The sequence below is a fragment of the Schistocerca nitens genome, chromosome 8 (genome assembly GCF_023898315.1).
Source record: "Schistocerca nitens isolate TAMUIC-IGC-003100 chromosome 8, iqSchNite1.1, whole genome shotgun sequence".
Lineage (NCBI taxonomy): Eukaryota > Metazoa > Arthropoda > Insecta > Orthoptera > Acrididae > Schistocerca > Schistocerca nitens.
The window spans coordinates 428,941,789-428,963,932 of record NC_064621.1 but is presented as its reverse complement, the minus strand read 5'-3'; the positions used below and the strand labels follow the sequence as shown (position 1 = coordinate 428,963,932).

The 22,144-nt window shown below is 42.8% G+C and overlaps 1 protein-coding gene across 1 annotated transcript in view; it reads right to left on the bottom strand.

Moving 5' to 3' along the window:
* The window catches only part of LOC126199594 (uncharacterized), a 149,213-nt gene that overhangs the window by 72,889 nt on the left and 54,180 nt on the right, over window positions 1-22,144 (bottom strand). The window contains exon 6 of the mRNA XM_049936521.1: window positions 12,736-12,891. Coding sequence (XP_049792478.1) covers window positions 12,736-12,891 — 156 coding nt within the window. The remainder of the gene's footprint in view (window positions 1-12,735; window positions 12,892-22,144) is intronic.

The following is a 22,144-nucleotide window of genomic DNA, read 5'->3' as shown; positions in this document are numbered from 1 at the left end:
ACTTGGCGTATCACGCGTTTAAAGCGTGCTGCAAGTATCCTGGCGTAGATCTTGTAGTCGCAGTTAAGAAGGGTCAGTGGCCGGTAGGCCTGTATCCCTGTGCCGCCAGATGGTTTGTGGATGGGGATGATCATTCCTTCCACGAAGGTGGGCGGAAGAGGCACGTTGGGAGACATCAATTCGCAGTACATGGCAGTCCATCGTGGAGTCATGAGATCTTTAAATGTACGATAGAACTCTAACGGAAACCCGTCGGGCCCCGGCGATTTGTGCGACGCTCCCTTATCAATCGCTTACATTACGTCGTCAACTGTGATTTCACCTGTTAACTCCAGGTTGGCCGACTCGTCGAGACACGCGGAGAGCGTTCGTCGGACCTCGTGAAAGGCTGCCTGATCGTGTTCCGCTTCTTCATAGAGATGACCGTAGTGTTCCACGAAAGCGTTGGCAATGTCTTTTTGCTTTGTCATGCGGCGACCATCTGGCAGTACGACCGTCTGTATTAAGGTTCTGCGACTACGTTGTTTTTCTCTGATAACGTGATACATCGACGGGGATTCTCCACGGACTCGTTCAAAGGCCCTTGCACGGATTGCGACACCCTCCAGTCGGCGGCGCGTTATGGAAATTATTTGGGCCTGTGCTCGTTTTATACCTGCACGACGCTCCTGTGAAGGTGCTTGTACAGAAAGTTCGCGGAGCATCTGCTCCCTTCCGTATGCAATTAACGCTCGGCGCAATGCAGGCTTAACGCATTCCAGCCACTACTGCAACGTCGTCGGATATGTCGGGAGGCGTCGTTCACACACGTGCCAAGTGTCTTCGACTAAGCGTTTGCACTCAGGTTCCCTAAGGTGTGCTGTATTCAGTTTCCAAACACTGCGACTCCTCCACACTTGTTGACGACTCAAGGAGACCGTGCATATATATGCTATGTGATCTGAAAAGGCGACAGGCCACAATTCCGCATCGAGGATCGCAGGTTCGAGACGACGTGTTACGTAGATGCGATCGAGACGACTTGCAGAGTGACTCGTGACGTAGGTGTATCCACGTCTGTCGCCATGTATCTTCTCCCATGTATCAATGAGATTCATGTCCTGTATGAGGTGCCGCAGCTCCGGGCACGAAGTATAACGTGGGTGTTGATCTTTTGGTGCGAGCACGCAGTTGAAGTCGCCTCCAAATAAGACATGTTCATACCGACCTAAGAATAGTGTTGCAATCTCCTCTGCATAAAATCGGGATCGGTCGCACCGTCTGTCTGACCCCGACGGTGCGTAAATGTTAGCGACCCGTACTCCCAGCACTGTGAGCGCCAGTCCTCGCGCTGACGGCAGGTACACCACGTCCTCGGCTACTATGCCGCTACGTAGAAGTATCGCTGTTCCGCTGCCGCCGTCAGTAGTAGGTGTAATGTACGTATCGTACTCATAGAGGTCGGGGAAGCTCTCAACACATACTTCCTGCAGCAGAACGATGTCGACATCTGACGCATGCAACATGTCTCGTAATAATTGCAATTTGACAGGCGTTCTGATCGTATTAATATTAATAGAGGCTGTTCGATATGCCTGCCGCTGTTCCTCAGTGCGTAAAGCGCACATGAACGCTTATGGTAATTTGTGTGCTTCTGCCCGGTGGCATGCTGTCTGTGCGTCAGTCTGCATCTTCTGCGCGGTTAACATCCTGTGGACGCAGCACTCGCCATTGCGGTGCGTCGTCGGTGTGGGGGTCAGTATCGGAGTCGTCGGCCCAGTTCCTGTGCTGGAGGTCCAGCTCCCGTCGTGTCTCTCCTGCCGGGCTGACCGAAGGCGGTGGCGGTGCTGCGGTGGGTGGAGGGACTCCTTCCGTCGGCTTTCCGTCCGGTGTGTCTGTATTCAACCCCTGTGGAGCATAATTCGCGTCGGACTGCTGTGTGGGAGGTAGAACCTCCCGTTGCGCATCCGGATGCACTGTATCGACGTTACACCCAAGTCCGTCTGACGTGGACTGCAGTAAGCAGGTATCCGACGGCGCTAGCCGTCGTTTCTTGTGGCGCTTCGGCGATCGTTGTTTGCGCGTGTGCACCTCCGTATCCGAGTGCGGAAGTGACTCCCGGTGCTCAGGGACGAAAGCAGCTGTCGGCACAACAGCAGGATCAATTTCCATTTCTCCTACCGATCCTTTCCGCTCGGTTAAGTGCGTCGACGGCGCCGGAGCGGCAGAGGTGTGCGTCGTTTCGTCACTGGAGGCGGTCCCCGCCGCAGTCGGTTGCCGTAAACTGTCAGGATTTGGTAGCTGGTCATTCTTCGGGATGGGATCCGTTCGAAATGCGTCCGCATACGTTAGTGGCAGCGGCGTCAACGTGGACGGAGGTACGGGTTCGCCGCTTGGAACTTGCACTATCCTCCGCTGCATACATTCGGAACGGACGTGGCCCTCTTTCCCACAGCCTGACCATGTTTTGGGTTGTCCATCGTATATGACTATAGCTCTGCATCCGCCGATGAACAAGTACGAGGGTACATGTTGTGTCAGTTCTATTCTGATTTGACGCACCCCATTGAGAACGGGGTAAGTCGTGAAGTTGGACCATTTTTCCTCAACGTGGCTAAGCACTCTTCCATATGGGCGTAAGGCGTCAACGACCAAGTCAGACGGAACCTCGAAGGGAAGTTCGAAAATACGTATGTTTCGTAAGCCCAGTCCTGCATGATCAATAGTTACTTCTCCAACATGTCCATCAGAGTGCCGAAATTTGAGTCCATGTTTAGTATCTCGGATGATTCTGTCACATACTGCATCGTTAATCAGCTTGACGTAAACAACACTGCTCACTATGGAGAGGTGGATTCCGATAAGTTCGTTGTAGTCAAGTTTAACTTCGTCTCGTAGGAACCTTTCTATTTCGTAGGCTTTCGGTCTCGCATATTCATTCGAAAAACTAATCTTGAGAGTCGACTTTCGGTATGCATGTGCCATTCTATATCGAGTCGTCGAAACGCGCGAGTACGCCGAAGAGGTAAACAACTGCGCGAGCGCGAACTTCTCCGGCAGGGACGTAAACAGATGTCCGTGCCGTAGCACCGCCGAAGGCAGACTGACACTGAGCTACCGAAGCACGACTCACGCCCGGTCTCACAGCTTTACTTCTGCCAGTATCATTCTGGAAATATTATCTTGATTCGTATATGTCGAGCCCTCGAGCGGGTTTCATGCACTGGCTTGCGTTTTGCTTTTGTCTCCGCAGGTCATTTTTCATGCGTCAGTTGAATTGAGGACTGTCCCCAGAAAATGAGGACGTTTTGTCACTTTAGATTAATGATTAAAAGTATAATAGGAGATTTATATTGTGGTGTCGTTGTATGTTGGTGGTGATGGAGGGGTTCGGATTTGGGGAGACCGATGGTAGGAAAAAAAGAGGGGGCGTCATTTTTCTAGTTCTCGCCGAGGGCGGCAGAAGACCTAGCAAAGGCCCTGGTCCGTGCTCAAATATAACAACACATTCTGCAGGTTTGGTTAGCATCTGCATTCATGTTCAAGAAAGCATTTCTCGCAGTGTTTCCATATTTTTGTCCAACCACTGTACCTGCATCTGTACAAAACCAGCGCTCACTTTGGTAGTATATACTTTGTGCCTTAACATGGTTGTTGTAATAGTTTTGCGTGTTGTAATTACACGTGTCGGATAAATAAAAAAATGTCCCCTACGAACTAAAACTTAGCCAGGCAATGTGCTAAAATGTGTAAACTTGTAAAACAATTGCTGAGAATAAAACACTCTGATTTTCAAATTAAAATTTTTGTAAGGCTCCGTCTTTCGGAAGAACCGGTAACTCGTTCCCCGAGGCAGGTCGGTTGCCGCGCAGCCGGGTGTCCCGCCAGCCCAGTATATGAGAGCTGAGTTGTGGCCCAACCAAGTGCAGGAGAGCACGCCACAGTCAGCACACGTCACACCACCAAATCTTGAAAAATGTCAAATCAGCTTTCGTTCAAAATCGTTTGTGGAGCTACGATTTTGTAGAGATATTATCAAGGCTATGTCCATCTCCGTAGCACTTTCTGCCTTGCGAGTCGAGTGAGCAGGTTGTCCCTGCTTCCGCCTGTATAGCAGCACCGCGTGTGTCGAACTTTCGTGTACGTAGTCTCGTATGTGTATCAGCCGGTGTCACATCATTCTTGCCTAGCGGAATTCGTCGTTGGTGTGCTCTGGCGGCGGCGTTCTCTGCCCGCGGCATGATGTCTGTCCATTCTCCCAAAAACACTTTCGTCGGGGTACCGTTCGTTTCAGTTTTGACAAGAATACGCGTCATGTGCAACCCGGCTCTCTAGAAGTTCACTGTTTGTTTGTTGAAACGATTCGTGTTACATCTGATCAAGTAGATACTGATTATTTTGATTCTGATTTGCACGCACTTTTTGTGAAGTTTCCAGACCCCTTGCAAGTAGACCGGCGTCTTTCTCGGGTTGATTCTCAGGTGATGTTTAATCATCGTGATGGTTCCGTTAATCCTGTCCTCCTTGTAAATGCGGCGATCGAGTATATTCCGATTAGAGTTTACAATCTTCCACCCGAAGTGAACGATTCTTTTCTTATGTTTCCTTATGGAGTCGTTCGGTATATTAAGCGGGAAAGCTGGTCTGTTAAACATTGCTTGCTATGTTGCTGTGGTATACGAACCGCAGAAATGTGTGTTCAAAAGAATATACTTTCACACCTGAATGTTTGTGGTCACCGGAATCATCTAACATAAGCAGGGCAAGAAGGAACCTGTTGCAATGCAATGAAAGTGGCCATTTCTTATCCACTGTCCCCACCGTTTTAAGGTTTTAAAGTCGTCCTTTGGAAAACGTCGTCCGTTGCCATTAGCTGAATTAGTGTCTTCGCAGTCTGCTGTCAGTATTTCCCAGCTTTAGAGGACGTTGGCCATCACTCCGCACGACTTTCAGCCGCTATCGGCAGGTCCAGATGCGGCACCTGTTGCCGTTAATGCGCCGGCATCGGTAGCACAACTTAAACACCGGCGGACTCAGAATGGTGAAGATTTTGAACTTACCCCCCGCTCCCCCTCCCGTTCCTTCCCCTCCCCGTCCCAATACCGCCTCTCCGAGAAGGTAGTGGCGGTGGATGGTGCTTCATTCAGCGGTGATGCTATGATTACCGTCGATAACTACGGTTCTTATTTCGTCAGGGTTGGCAAGGTTGGTTCTGTTGATGTTGAAATGAATGTTGCACGTGCGTCCTCTCGTCCATTCTACAAACGTCTGTTCCGGTGGGATCCGATGATTTGCCGGAAACATCGTCCGGTGTCCCGCCATTCCAGTGTTCTAGTGAAATGCCATCTCTTCCTCAAGCTTATACGACAGAAGAACAGGTTACTGCGGATTCTCTTCCGGGCAGTCAGATGATGCAGACAGCTTCAGACGCTGCATCGCTAGTCTCTTCTTTACCTGATGATGACTTTCATCGCTCCCGGTGGTATTTCTCTCTTTCCGTTGCGTGGAGTGGGGACTCCTCCCTCCCCACAGCGGTCTTTGATGAGCCGCTACCCTTCCGCGTCAAGAAGTTAGGTTGTCACTGAGTGGTGTGAAATGTTTTCAACCTGAGCGTGCAGCGTCGCGACGAAAAAGACAAAGCATGGAATCTGCACATTCCGGTCGAGAGGATTCTGATCCTGTACCTTCATTCGCGCCTTCTGCCGGTGCTGGGGAGAGTGGGACGTGATGTGTACATTTTTTTCTAGTTCTGCTTTCATGCCTTACTTGTGTTAATTAAAGTAGATGTATACGTTTCTTACCTTAAATGTTAAGAGGATAAGCTCTCCACTATGGCATGCTGCGTTACGACGGTTTATTTATGATTCCCAAGCTGATGTGTTTTTGCAAGAAGTATTATTTGATGCGTTTTTTCCTGGGTATTCTATGTTTTTTAACACTGCGCAAGAAAATTCTACTGGCAAGGCCGTGTTTTACATGGATGGCATTCCGTCGACAGACTTTGATACGCATGACGACGGTCAGGGTATGGGCTATCGTTTCTATGATGCCTTAATTTTTCTTTGTGCTACATCTGGATCTGGTCGTACATATGACCTCTCGAGCTTTTATAAGGAAGAAGTCATTTATTTACTTCGTCAAAATCCGCCAAAGATTTTTATGAGGGCAGATTTCAACTGCATCTTACGTCGTGTGGTTCGGACTCCCAACTATGACTATTGTCGTGAACTTAATCATGTACTGGCGTCATTGAGTCTACAGGATTCCTTGATCTGCAGATATCCCACATTAGCATTAGTGCATTTTACATATTTTACAGTACTTCTAGTAGTCGAATGTACCGCTTTTGTTCGTCTGCTTCCTTATACAGTCAACTCTTGTCAGTTGATGTAATCCCTGCCAGCTTCACTGATCACTGTGCTGTTTCAATGGCTCTTAACCATGTCCTGCAGCGGATACATCTTTCTCGCCATATTTGGAAGTTAAATATCTTACGTCTGGCGGACCTCTCTCTGGATGATATCATTGCTGTCGTGTGGGGCAGGCAATCAGTTTGACAGTGCGTTATCCCTCGATTATTGAATGGTGGGATGACATTGCTAAATTTTGGCTAATCACTGCACTCATGCGCTTTAGGGCTGGTAAAGCGGCTGAAATGGGGACTCGGGAATTTTAGTATACTGACCTTCGTGGTCTTTATGATAGTGCTCGAGACGTCCCTTTAAGAGTTATGGAAGTTCACCGTGTGAAGGCGAAACTCCTGCAACCCAAAAGACTACAATTAGATGGTCTTCGTTTGCGATCTCAGCTGCATTCGATTCTCCATGATGAGTTGGCGTCTCTGTATAATCCTAAAAATGAACATGTACAGTCACAACCATAAGAAACTTCTTTTTTATGAGGTTACCTGTTTCTGTATATTTTAATCCATCTTCGGATTTCACAACATGATGGTAGATAGTGGCTGTGAACGGAGCAGGCGCCACGATCCGGTGAGTTAGCGTTCGTAGAGTGGTAGCGCCTGCTCCGTTCACAGCCACTCTCTACCATCATGGTGTGAGGTCTGAAGATGGTCTAAAACAGACGGGAACCGGTGACCTCATAAAAAAAGAAGTTTCGTGCGGTTGTGACTGTTGGCGTTCAATTTTAAATAATAAAAAAACCGCTGTACTCCAAGAGAAATGTTCTCAAAAATTTCTGTATAATCTAATTCGGCTTCGAACGCGATTTCAGAGGACATGTCTCACTACCCTTCGTCTTATAGATGTACGTTAGTGGCCATCCCAACCTGATATAACGCATGAACTTTCCGGTATTTTCCAATCTTTACATAGGAGTGGCATCAGACGGTATACTGTCTGCTGATTTTATTTCCCTCTTTGACAGTGTTGTTACTACAGCTCATGGTGAGGAGTTTTTTGGCAACTTTTCACAGTGATCAGATATCTGACGTTGTAGTTCGGTCTCCTTCCCGCAAATTACCGGATTTGGATGGGCTTCCCAAAGAATTTTGTGTTCGGTTTTGGCCTCTGATAGGAGATATGGTAACATCTATCGTGAATGAAGTTGTGCAAGGGGTACATATCTCTGCCTCCTTTAAGCTCGTAAAAATCGTTTCAATTCCCAAAAAGACGGGAATCTGTCCGTGGATAAGGTCTGACCGATAACGCTACTCAATTTTGGTTATAAAGTCGTAGCGCTGGTGATAAACAGTCGCTTGTCGGTTTTGTTTGCTGACATTATCGCGCATTATCAAAGTTGTGTCCAGGGTCGTACTTTTGGCTCCCTTTGCTGAATGTCGTGATCTTATCTCGATCGTTTCCACTATTGCCGTGTCGGGAGGTTTACATTTTATTGATTTTTATCATGCATTTGATCGGGTTAGTCACGATTTTCTGTTGCGGGTGTTGACGGCTTTTGGTTTTAATAATAGCGCGAGACAGATATTCATCTTTCTGATGATGATGAGATCCCATATTCCGAGGAGCGTAGGGGACGATGCGGGGGATCCGCACCGCGGTACTAGGCAAGGTCCTAGTGGAGGTCGTTTGCCATTGCCTTCCTCCGACCGAAATGGGGATGAATGATGATGACGACACAACAGCACCCAGTCGTCAGGAAAAATCCCTGACCCCGCCGGTAATCGAACCGGGACCCCATGCGCGGGAAGCGAGAACGCTACCGCAAGACCACGAGCTACGGTCTTCATCTTTCTATTTACTGATATTTAGGCGTGTCATGACTTGTATGGTAGTCTTAAGAAGAGCAGTAAAAATGTAGAAATTATGTTAAAATCGTATACACGTCATTTGTAAAATCGTTGGCGTTACTGGTATCATAAAGTAATATTTGTGCGACTGTTTAACGGTTTTGTCACAACTATTAGAATAGTCACAACTATTAGAATAACGAGTTGCATTTGTAAGATTTGTTACCTATTTGATGGTAAAAATCGTTTCGTATCAATATGCCATACACCTGGTTTTCTTACGAATAAATACCAGTAGCTCTGGACCTCACTTACCGAATTACACTAAATTTTAATGCATTTTATGAGGCTGGCTCTAACATAGATTATGAACCATAAACGAATTAATTAAATTCAAAAGATAAATATTTAAAAATGAAGACTCAAAAACGATGTGTAACTCTTTCCCTACTGGCTGACGCCGATGCCTTAGGCTATGGAGCGCCCTCTCTCTACCCTATATAACTCGTGGCTGCTTAACCATAAGCATCAGTTACAATGACTGAGGCCTCCACAGCGGGTCAGGCGCCATCGCCGTCATCCAGATGGGTAATGATACATCGTTTTAGAGTATACTTCTACGTCATTGACTTGTCTATGTAATATAGCACTTTTACTTTTCTTATTACAGTGCAAACACTGATGATGTCCCCTAATTAAAAGACCGAAATCGGTCAGAAGTTAACATCAGCTGCCACCAAGACTGTATTTAAAAATTGTAACAGATGACATTAATTAAACTATCAGCGGAGTCCCATCAACCGGACGCAACAGTTTTGCGTGATAACAACCAATTTGATGCTCAAAGCAGAGAAATATTGAGGTGTAAATACTGCTATCTTCAAAACTACTTATCTGAATTCGGAAAGTGGAACACGTTTGAATTCATCTCTTTCAGATGTACGAATCATGGAGCAGAAATTTCCATAGTTGTATTTAAAAAAGCGCAGTTAGTACCGATATCTTCATACCATGATTAAGCCCCATAGTGCTTAGAGCCATTTGAATTTTTCATAGCATGAATATAGCCATGACCAGAGCCTACATTTCGTTTAGTGAGGATTTAATCTGCGCGAAAACATAATTACGATATTATCGAGGATCTCGGAAATATATGAGACGAACAACTAATCTGAATCACCCTTCATATATACATGCACGAGGTGAAAAGAACATTTCATGAAGACAAATGAACCATGTTAAAGAGACAGAAATTTCATAGCAACGCGAGATGTACGATAGTGGCGACAGAACTGTTGTAAAGTCTTCCTCTAAATTTACCCTACAGTGTTTCGCGTGCATGAAGTCACCTTTTTTTCCAAAGATTCCCATTTGTGTTATCCTACCATCTCCGCTGATTTACCATACTGGCTATGCTGACTTATTAAGAACTCGATATCTGCTGTCATATCTACGCGATAAGAACTTCCAACTTTGGATTAATACACTAGAGATAGCCTCACAAGAGACTTGCATGTGGTTTTCTATACAGATTCCTGTTATGTGTTCTTCCCAGTTCATACGACTTTTTAGTGTTATTCCTAAAGTTATATTTATATAAAATCTTGTAATCAGATACTGTCAGGTCTGACGTTAATTACACCAAATGTAAATGCAGTCCAAGTCGTCCTAAACTTTGTATGTCTCAGAATCGTTAGCGTGCAGTCTGATAGTGTTGCTAAGCCTGTGTATATTGAAAACACCCTTAATTACCAGTTTATTTAACATTCGCCGCCCGGTATAACGTAGCTTGTTCTGTTAGTAAAAAGTGCGGCTAGCCGGCGCATATCTGCGAAAACAACCGTATGATCGTATCTTTGTCATCAGTCCACGCCTTTCAGTCGCAGCATTTGTACCTCCTATCGTTAATCGCAGCTCCCTTAATGAAGACAGTAAATATCATTTCTTACTTGCAGGGTTATTTCAACCATGAGACATTAAATTATAAGCGGCGATCGAAAAGCTTCCGTTTGCGGGTGTTGCTGCAGCGTATATGCAACCCAGCGCTACTACAAATGGGTATGTAAGCACCAACATGTAGGCAAGGGGTTAGTGTGGCCTTCGAACGGAAACTATTTTAATCGCCTTTTGTAATTAATATTTCGCGTATTTACTCAGACAGACTGGTGACGAAGGAGATAAACCACAAACCATAATAAGAATAAGACATCTGAAGTTCGTAAATAGTCAACGTATTATAACTGAAATGGGCATAGTTATAGGAACCATACATATTCCTAATGAACTAACAGCACCGGATCACGGGTAAAAATGCACAAAGTATCGTAAGCAAAATGATTTAAAGGTCGAATCAACGCCATTGCATTGTAGATTCAGTAGTACGAAGTGGTCATATTTCAAGCAGGCAGTAGCTCTATGTAGTCAGCGATGTGATCAGAAAGAAAAGAAACTTGGTATTTGCAGAAAAACTACAGGAGATCGTAGGGATACGATTGTGAGACCAATACTGCCTCTTGCGAGTTACAACGGCCAGCATGCTAACAGTAAACTCATCTGAAACATAATGATGGTGGGATGGACAAGCGCGCTGCTAAGACCTGTTTTAAAGGCTCTGACTCGTAGGCCATTACCTTGGTATGAGAAAAAAAAAGTCATAGGTTCCCAGCATTACGTAGGCTTATCGCAAAAGACTGGCCTACGTACAAACTGGGTTTCATGAGGGCCTAAATTTTTAATGGTTGTCGAACTTAAGTTGAAAGACGACCAGAAAGTGTAATTCGTTAGCATTCTTCCGGATCCCACGAAGAGAAAAACTAATTTGAATTCAAATCCACTTGATTCAATTTCCACCATCTTAAAAATATTTTTTCATGATCTAGTTACGCTTATGATATCCCAACTTTTGCAAATGAACCTTCATTACCTCCGAATCATCACTGGTCTCGTTATCATGGAAAGAGCATGTAATCTGACGTACAACTATTTAAATGTCGAGGAACAACATTGTAATTCTATCTAGCAAAAACTGTGCCTTTGTTTACTATGGCTTTATCCTCCAGGAAAAAATTTTAATGTTAGCACACGATTTAGACGCCTCTTGTAGAAAATGCTGCTATGTCACTGGAATGTGTGAGGGTCATTTCCGAACTATCAACTCCCAATTATTTTTATGGAAACTTCAACAGGTAATGAGAGCACAGTGACAAAGTTAAATAGGGTAAGGCTTGAGCTACATACTGTCATTTTTCTAGATACTCTCCATCATTCGTTATGCACTTTTTCCAACGATGAGCAAGAGCCTGTATGCTACTCTCATAAGATCGCGTACCAGCTATGGCTAGGCACTGTCTCATAGCTCTGACGAAAGCATCTGAGTCTGAAAAATGCGGGCCACATAAGGCTTCATTTATAGGCCCAAAAGATGGACTGAACGGGCGATGTTGCAGCACAGTCCATCCAAATTTGACTATGATATCCATGGCCAGAAAACTGTGGTGGACTAGGGGTTTTCATGTTACAAGTAGAAGCTTTCTTCCTCTTTCCTCTACTTCCTGGAATTTTTGGCTTTCAGTCTAGTTGGTCTCTTGTTGCGACCTTCTGAATTGACCGTTGTCTTACGCTCCGAAACAACCAGAAGACTGTGCTCTTTACTTTGTTTGCAGACTGTTGTACCTTGAACCCCTTCTTTTTTGGGGAATTCGCAAGCCATCACTCCACTGACTGTCCTTTGGATCGTGGTTGCTAGTAGCGATACTACGTATCACTTCCATTTATTATGTTATTGCTCCAGCAGGTCAGAAAAATTTCCATTCGTTTATTTTTCAATCTCGTGTGGACATCTGGAGTAAGCAACCTGTAAAAGTTTTCAACAATCAAGTTGCATAGCATCTTGTACAAGGCATTACAGCAGACATTCATCTGTGTGCACAATTCCTTGATTGTAATCCGCCAATCATAACGGTGATTTTATCGAGACATTGTTTATTATGAGGGATGGAAACGCTGCTTATTATGAGGGATGGCAGCTGTGCAGGGTGGACTAGGGCGTGACAGCACATGCTTTGTACCACTACTGAAATGCAGTACCCACCGCCTCTCATAGCCCCGCATACTGTATCGCCTCTCTGCGCCTTTAGCAAGTGTCAGTGGATTTCAGTTGGCTCAGTACGTTCAGCAGAGAAGAATTCAGTGATGCACCTCTATTTTATACGCACCTCAATGTCGGACATAATTTTGGAGTGCTCCCTTATTGTTGCTATCTCTCTGCAGGACAACGAAACTAACAAGACGTTAGAGGCAAGATTAAAAAAAATATATTCCTTCACCAACATAATCTGGCTCGGACATACAAAGCCAACGCGACAAAACTAAGAGGGATTTATTTCAGTGACATCCGAAGTTTCAAAGTGTCACACAGTGAACATCTTGTGGGTATGCGTTACCCCATTCTCCCATTCTTTAACTCTTCCGACATGCAGTTTGGGAAGAGCAGTCTAGTGTGTCTGGTTGAGCTGACTTAACAGTTGGGCAGTGGTGCAGATACGTACCCGGAGAAAGGTGCGCTTGGAGAGGGTGTACGTCTTGCCGACAGTGATGGTGGGTGGACGCGTGCAGCGCAGCATGAAGACCAGCAGCAAGCGGTGCAGCTTTCTGGGGCTGTCCAGCCAGGCGCTGGCGAACGCCGACATGGAGAGCCGCTCCCCCTGGAACAAGTGCTGGCTGCACTGTGGGCCAGAGGCGGTCGCATGTACAGCACATGTAATTAGAGCTGTTGATAGTAGTACTGGAACAAGCCCGGTACCATTCCAATGCCGGTACCATTCCAAAGTACCGTTATCCATGATGGCGGCCATGACGTCAGAGACACACCCCCCGCCTACATATACGCGCTAGGCATAGCCTTTCGTAAATATTTTCATAACACCGCCACCACGTGCTCATGTGGACGAAGTTCCCTTGTGGTTCTCGTCTGCTGTCCCGCTCGTCGTCAGCTGGTCAGTCACCGCCACAAAGTGTAACTGCACTCACTAAGGATACGATATTTTATACATGATTACTTATTGCCTAAGCCACTTCCTCTTACGTCGTCAGCCGGCCGCGGTGGCCGAGCGGTTCTAGGCGCATCAGTCTGGAACCGCGTGACTGCTACGGTCGCAGGTTCGAATCCTGCCTCGGGCATGGATGTGTGTGATGTCCTTAGGTTAGTTAGGTCTAAGTAGTTCTAAGTTCTAGGGGACTGATGACCTCCGATGTTAAGTCCCATAGTGCTCAGAGCCACTTGAACCACTCTTACGTCGTCACGTACAATATATTATAATTATTTTACAGGAAGACATTTCTTGCCGGCCGAAGTGGCCGTGCGGTTAAAGGCGCTGCAGTCTGGAACCGCAAGACCGCTACGGTCTCAGGTTCGAATCCTGCCTCGGGCATGGATGTTTGTGATGTTTAGGTTTAACTAGTTCTAAGTTCTAGGGGACTAATAACCTCAGCAGTTGAGTCCCATAGTGCTCAGAGCCATTTGAGCCATTTGAAGACATTTCTTAAACAAAATTTTCAAAACAAAATTACAGAAACAAGCATGATGGTCTTTTCCTGTGGATAAAATAAACGTTTATTAATTTAGTCATCCCGTCACCACATGGTCTCTAACTACTAATTTCTCTATTTCAACTTTCTACAGTAGACGTCAACATGCTACTACTACATACCGTGACCTTTTATAGTAAACTCCTTTCCCTGGCGTCGCTGAGTTTGTAAGTAGGCTGTTTAGGTTTTTTTATTGGTAACGCCACCTCTGTATGAAAATCACTGGCTGTGCTGTGTGCAGTCTGTGGCTGCTTTGCATTGTTGTAATACTCGCCATTGTAGTGTTAGGCAGCTGGCTGTGAACAGCGCGTAGCGTTGGGCAGTTGGAGGTGAGCCGCCAGCAGTGGTGGATGTGGGGAGAGAGATGGCGGAGTTTTGAAATTTGTCATGAACTGCTTTATATATGATGATATCAAGGTAAATACATTGTTTGTTCTCTATTAATATCTTTCATTTGCTAACTATCCCTATCAGTAGTTAGTGCCTTCCGTAGTTTGAATCTTTTATTTAGCTGGCAGTAGTGGCGCTCGCTGTATTGCAGTAGCTTGAGCAGCGAAGATTTTTGTGAGGTAAGTGATTTGTGAAAGGTATAGTTTAATGTTAGTCAGGGCCATTCTTTTGTAGGGAATTTTGAAAGTCAGATTGCGTTGCGCTAAAAATACTGTGTGTCAGTTTAAGCACAGTCCCGTAAAATTGTTTGAAAGGGGACGTTTCATATGTCGACCCTTAGCCGAGGATACCTCACTGGAATCTTCTGATTTTTTCTTGTAGTTTGTGTAATTAGTGTAGCTTTTGTTTATTGCTAGCACGTAATTGTAGAGAATTTCCTTTGTAGTTGCAGTCTTTCATTGTTGTACAGTAAAACAGGTGTGGCACGCATGTAGATTTGCACCAAGTATTTCGCAGCTGCAATTAACTAGATATTATTTTCAGTGCTATGTTAATGTGTTCCCCTATTTTTGCTCTTCAAATTGTGTTTTTCTGTGTTGTCGTGTGAAATATTGTGACAATAAGTGCGTGTGAAAAACGTAACACTAGGCTCCAAAGTAAATTGAGAAATGACAGCGAAGACGAAAGCAGTGTGTTAGCGCCACCGTGTAATGAATTAACTAATATTCAAAGTAGTAATTTGGTAACTGTGCATAGGGAAATGGAGCGGGTGGCAAACAATGGCGTGGACAGTGAAACAATTAGTGTAGAGGGAAGCATTATCGATCGATCGGTCGGCAACAGATCGCCTCAGGAATCGGGAATGACAGGACACAATTTTGCAAATACTGTAGATTCAGGTTTTGGGTCCTCACCGTTTTTTCAAATGAGTCAAGACACATTTTCTGCTTGTCAAAATGTGAATGTTGCCGGTGCAAATGCACTGCCGAAAAGTGTAGAGGAACAGATTCCAGACACTAACACATTATTATTGCAATTAATGCAGCAAATGAAACAAAATCAGAGTCAAACACAGCAACAGTTAGACGCAATGGGACAAAATCTTCGAAAGTTAGACACAGTGGAACAAAATCAGAGACAAACACAGCAAAAGCTTGAAAAATTAGACACAATGGAACAAAATCAGAGACAAACACAGCAAAAGCTTGAAAAATTAGACACAATGGAACAACACCAGAGACAAACACAGCAACAGTTAGACGCAATGGAACAAAAGCTTCAAAAGTTAGACTCAGTGGAAAATAAGCTTGAACAAACACGTGAAGATTTAACTACCGAGTTACATAACATTGAATCGAAATGTCAAAAAGTCTGTAATGATGTAAAAACACAAATTTGTGAGCATTTTCAACCTATTTTTTCGCGGCATGAAAATGCATTACAGAATCACGAAGCAGCCATAAAAGAACTGCAAATTATTGTTCATGAAAATCATGAGACCTTGCAAGCAAAAATTGACTCAGTTGCATCTACCAATTCGGTTATGCAACTTGCAAAAACCCAGGAAAACTTAAAGGACACAGTAGAAAGACACATGGAGGAAATTAGTACATTATAAGAGAAAGTAGTTGAACTTTCGGATCAGCTAAATAATTTATCTACGAAGGTAAATGATAATCTGAATGACACAAAACCGGTAGTCTTTAATGACACAGAAGAGAGCGAACAAATTAGGAAACTGAAACAAAATCTGAATCAAATTAATACGCAACACCAAGTAGAAATCCGGGAAGTACAAGATCAGCTGATACAGGTAATACAAGAATTACGTATTTAAGAGGACACTCGCGCTCCAATACGGGAAGAGGGACTTAGAAATATGGAACAACCACAAAATAATAACACAGCGCATTTCGGAAATTATGAAAGAAATTGGCAAGGCACACCGAATTTTGAGATGGAATCACAGAAACAACGTAACAATGACCGATATGCGACTCGCCGACATGATGACTTTGACTATAAGCTGTTCATTACTACACGTAAATTCAAAACGTTTAAAAATTCTGCCAACGACATTCATCCACAAGCGTGGCTCCATCAATTCTCTCATTGTTTTCCCCCCAACTGGTCATTGGAGCACAGGTTAGAATTTATGTGTGGCTACTTGGAGAATGAACCAGCTGTAAGAATCCGAACGGTCATTCACGATTGTCACAGTGAAGGAGATTTTTATCATGCCTTCCTCTCAGCATATTGGTCTCAAGCCACACAAGACCGAGTAAAACATAGCATCATAATGATGAAACGTTTCGAACAATCTGAATTTTCCAGTATTATGAAATATTTTGAAGACATGTTACACAAGAATCAGTATCTTTCAAACCCATACAGCCCCTCAGAACTCATCCGCATTTGCTTAATCAAACTGCCTGAACATTTACGACATATTATTTTAGCAGGACGTTGAAAAGACGACATTGAAGCTTTTCAGGGACTGTTACAAGAACTGGAAATTGACACTGACAATCGCGGAACGCGAGAACAGGAGCACAACAATTACAGGTCACATCTGTCACAATTCCGCGATGACAGAAATAATACACGACAAGGCTGTTCTTACAACGTAAATCGTGACCAAAACAGACACCACCCGTATGACAACCGTTGGCAGAGTAAAAATAATTACAGAGAAAGATCGCATTTCCATAGTAATGACTATCACAGAGATTACCATAGAAACAGACAATATGGGAACCAAAACAATTATTATCAAGGGAGACAGAATAACTTCAGACGCAACAGTTCGGCGCACAGTTACGATTCAGGGAGAAATTCTCCACCACATGACCGACAAACAAGAAACTATGAAATCTACCGACATGACGACAGACGAGATAATCATAACGACAGACCTGAATTTCATCAGAACTGGCGGGATTCAAACAGAGCAGGGCATTTTCGACAACGTGAATTTGTAGAAGTTAGGTCTCCAAATCCCAGTAACGACGCGCGCCAACAAAGAGACAGACAATGACTCGCACAGCAGGTAGCCGCGTGCGCCCGCTGGCTCCGAGAAAAATAACATAAGACGCTAGCCTTGAGAATAATTTTAGCATTCTTTACCGACGTATACCGCATGATAATTACGTTCCAGTTGAAACTCTGAGTACTGTGAAGAGTAAAGGTTTACACCACATTTCACATGTAAAACCGTTTATTTAAAGATAATCTGCTTTATAACTTAGTCTTTGCCATACAATGTTTCATTTCACGTTACTAGTATGCTTTGTCAGACTTAAGAAACTGTTACCATGCAACAATGTTTGAAGTTAAATATCCAGTCAAGAACCAAGGGAACATTTTTAAACAGAAATTACGAATGTATTGTTATAGTGAACAGACGACACAGTGTTGTATTTGTACATTCTTGCTTGTTAGTTGCACGATCACGTAATGACTATAAGGATCACATACTTAGAACATATACCGGCAACGCTAATGAGATTTTAATGCAACATTTTGGTTTATTTGAAAATACATTCTGAAATTAAAGTGCTTTCTGAGAGATACCAGATGACACAGAGGTTAGTTTATGTGACAGCTACACGATTTTATCGCGACGTTACTAATGAGTGACAGTTTGCAATGTTGCTTTTGCGGTGTTTCTGTTTTATTTCTGCACAGTTTTTCTGCATTATTCAAGAAATTAAAACATGTTTTAGTAGTGGCTTTTGTGGTATAGCAACAATGAGACAGCCTTTTTCGTAGCACAACAATACGTTACAGTACAGTACTTTCCTCATCACGGCAATAAGCGTAATAACTAAGATATCTATACGCAAAGCATTTCACTTTTGTGTATCATGAGGTAAGTACATTGACTTTAGCAGAACTTTGCTTACAGAGGACGATAACTACGACAGTTCCACAGAATTATCTTACAGCAAGACGTGCATTTAGCGCTACAGGATACGCATTTGAGTGATTAATTTTGTACTTAAAATATTTTTTTTTAAGATATTTGAAGTACAATGATACAAAGGTATTCCGTGATACATTTCATTCCATTGCAATAATCTGTAACACCTGAGGGTATAATTACATTAATCCTCAGGGGGGTACACGCCTACTTTGTGTACCATGTGTTTGGCACGCACAAGGAGCCCTAGCTAATATGGTATTTGCTTATACAACTTTACACATCGGTACCATATTTCTCTAACACAGAATTACACAGCTATCTGATTATTTGACAGAGAAACAAACATTCTTTTTACTACGTCAGTGACAGATGTTTACGCAATTACACAGTTGGATAACTTCACACTTATGAAACTGTATTTTGTCTGTACTTTGTAAACTGTTCATATTTTTTCAGAACCATTGTGATACTACGTGAGCTTTGAATGATGTATTTGGTATGGGATCATGATTTTTAAAGTACGTTTGAGGTCGATGACACCATTGAAATGAGCAGAGAATTTTTTTTTAGGTTTTGATATTATTGCAGAAAGCTACGACGATTGAGAGATTTGACTGAGGTGTTATGATGTTATTTTTACGACGACGATGTGTACTATGCTGTTGAGATATGTTTATGATCAATAAGATGATGCTACGTATATGAGGAATTTGATTATGCTACGGATTTCTAAGATGAAATATTGAAGACGTGTCGACGAATATGTATATGTGTAATAAAGTAAGGAATAATGAGTAGTGGTTAGGGAAAAAGGATGTTGGAAACCAAGAATTGTACTTTAAGAGTTATGAAATGTTTGTAAATGCGTGAATGTATCACAATGCTGACGAATATTTTTTTTGGCCACTTATATTTATAGGATTTTGTTTCTACAGATTGGTAACGCAAATTCGCAACCTGTGAATTTTTTTTTATATAAGACTGCCACTGTAGCGGAAACTGCTGTCGTAAATATTTCCGTATGAAAGTTAAGTGACCACCTGCACGTAATGCGTCGCGGGCACCCACCTGGGCGACAGCGGCCAGAAAAAAAAAAGCCATTAGCCTTCCAGCGGCACAGGTAGAAAAAAAAAAGGGGAGGCCATTATCCTCGCTATTGACGTTCCTTTGTAGAAAGCATTGTAAATACGAGATGCTAATAATAACTTGGAAACATTCTTACATCTGCACACCTGATTAGGACAAGTGTCTATCTACGAGAATTGAGAGAAATGCCATATGGCTTGCTTTATGTATTTATTTACTCATTTTGTTTAATATCTAGTTTCTAGCTGCACTGCAGCACTGGTTAAAATAAAATTTTATAGATGTACTAATATAAATATTTTCTGTCTCCAGATCCAGTAAATAATTTTATGATCTATTCAAAAAAACTAAGGAGCATAAAAAGATATTTCCCTTCACAGGAATTGCATACGGAATTATCTTTTCAACTACTGGGTAATTTTTTTTGGTAGAATAACTTCTTGTGGTGCACCACTTTAATTACTTAGACATTAAGATGTGATTATACATTTCCCTTATCTGCATTGTTGTCTTTACTGTAATATTTTTCTGCTTGAGCTATGTCATGTTTAGGTATAAGCTGCTGCTGTTTGTCAGGCATAATGTTACTGAATTTGACTTTGTATTACGCTGTTCAGCCAGTTTTACTACTGATTTATTTTTCTTGTTTGCTGCGCATTGCCTCATATTAGTTGTAATGTTGAATTGCTTGGTAATTTAGATTTACTGTAGCTTGCTTTGCCAGCTTGAAATTTTTGTCATTGATGTTTGTGTTACTTGATTTGTTCTGCTGCATTGCCTCGTCCCTTAGTTTAGAATCTGAGCTCAGTAGATTTAAGTTAGCTTAAGAGGGGGTAGACTATATAAGAAACTAACTATGATGAATTGGAAGCAATGCATTGACAAGGTATATAAAAAAAGATTTGGGCCAAAATGAGTATTGTACAATGAGAAATAATTATTTTGAAAGAAATATGAATAGAATACAGGAAGGAGGTTTAGATAGGACTTTTTGGCAATGATGATGAATGAAGGGAGATCTCCAAGAAGTAAAGAAAGTTTTGTTTGCAAAATACTGCAGTAAAACAAACCCTGTCCTTTCCTTGTATTATTCCGCTATGTGTTTGTGTACCCTTGTGTATTTGTTTTCTTCCTGTCTCTGTGTAGTTTCATAGAATTTTTTCTTCTTCTAATACTAAGCTACATTCACTATGATGAGGAATACTGTTATCCTCAAATATAATTGGCATTAATAATATGTTATTTACCTTGTAAAGATGTTTAGACATTATTTATTCTGTTTTGTTTTAATGCTCATGTGTGAAGTCGATGTTTCAATAATTATTCTGATCTTTTATGTATCTACTTATGTCATAATTCCTGTAACACTGATGTATATGTTATTTCGATTCTTTTGTAAAGCCCATATTACTACAAATGTTATCTGCATTGTTATGTTCTTTAATGATGTATTTTGTACCTTTGTAATTGTATTCTTATGTTATAATATTGTAATTGACACCAGTTCTTCAAATTAAGTATCATTTCACTGCACACGTTTCTGTTGGTCATAGTATATGGACAATATGTGAGAAGTAGGGACTGTTAGTGTTTGCACGTGTGTTAATAATTCAGCAAGGGACTGGATAACAGCATTGGTGGTTCTAAGGACAATTCCAAAAACTTTGTGAGTGCACAAGTGGTGGTTATGAACTTGCTATATTATCCGCAAGACTCTTCAATGGTGATTGTGCACCTGCACAGTCACAACAGATGGCTGCTGGCCATCTCTACCAAGGACTGCAGTGGGTCTGCACCTCTGGTGACTCACCAGTACCGTAATCTCTACAAGGACTACAGTGGGTCTACGTCTTTGATGATCCATCAATACCATTATTTCTACAAGGACTGCATTGGGTCTGCACCTCTGGTGGCACACCAATACCGTAATCTCTACCAGGACTACAGTGGGTCTGCTCTGTGATGACCTACCTACCAATCTTCTTCAAAACTTCGACTGACTCCGCTGTGGGTTTGCTCTGTTGTGGCCCATTAACTGTCAGCATGTCAAGAGTCAGCACTGTCTTTCCATTGGAAGGACAACGCTACTTCTTCAAGATTGCATGGAAATCCACTACTTCCGTGTGCATTTTCTTTTACTGCTCAGGCTTTGAGAAAAACACTGCAATGTGATGAATGATCAGGACTGTCTTTATGGACAGTGAGAAAATTTTAGCTTTTGACCAACATTGTATCAATAAGTGTGTGCATTTGATTTCTTTGTTATTGTAATTACGATTATGAAAAATTTTAACAAATATGTATTGGCCACTGCCCACACCAATTTGTAAAATTTTTTGTGGGGAGCATGGGGGCTATGTAAGTAGGCTGTTTAGGTTTTTTTATTGGTAACGCCACCTCTGTATGAAAATCACTGGCTGTGCTGTGTGCAGTCTGTGGCTGCTTTGCATTGTTGTAATACTCGCCATTGTAGTGTTAGGCAGCTGGCTGTGAACAGCGCGTAGCGTTGGGCAGTTGGAGGTGAGCCGCCAGCAGTGGTGGATGTGGGGAGAGAGATGGCGGAGTTTTGAAATTTGTCATGAACTGCTTTATATATGATGATATCAAGGTAAATACATTGTTTGTTCTCTATTAATATCTTTCATTTGCTAACTATCCCTATCAGTAGTTAGTGCCTTCCGTAGTTTGAATCTTTTATTTAGCTGGCAGTAGTGGCGCTCGCTGTATTGCAGTAGCTTGAGCAGCGAAGATTTTTGTGAGGTAAGTGATTTGTGAAAGGTATAGTTTAATGTTAGTCAGGGCCATTCTTTTGTAGGGAATTTTGAAAGTCAGATTGCGTTGCGCTAAAAATACTGTGTGTCAGTTTAAGCACAGTCCCGTAAAATTGTTTGAAAGGGGACGTTTCAAGTTGCTGCTATTATCTGTGAACAATTAAAAACATTTGTTGCACATTATTGTAGGTTACTGTA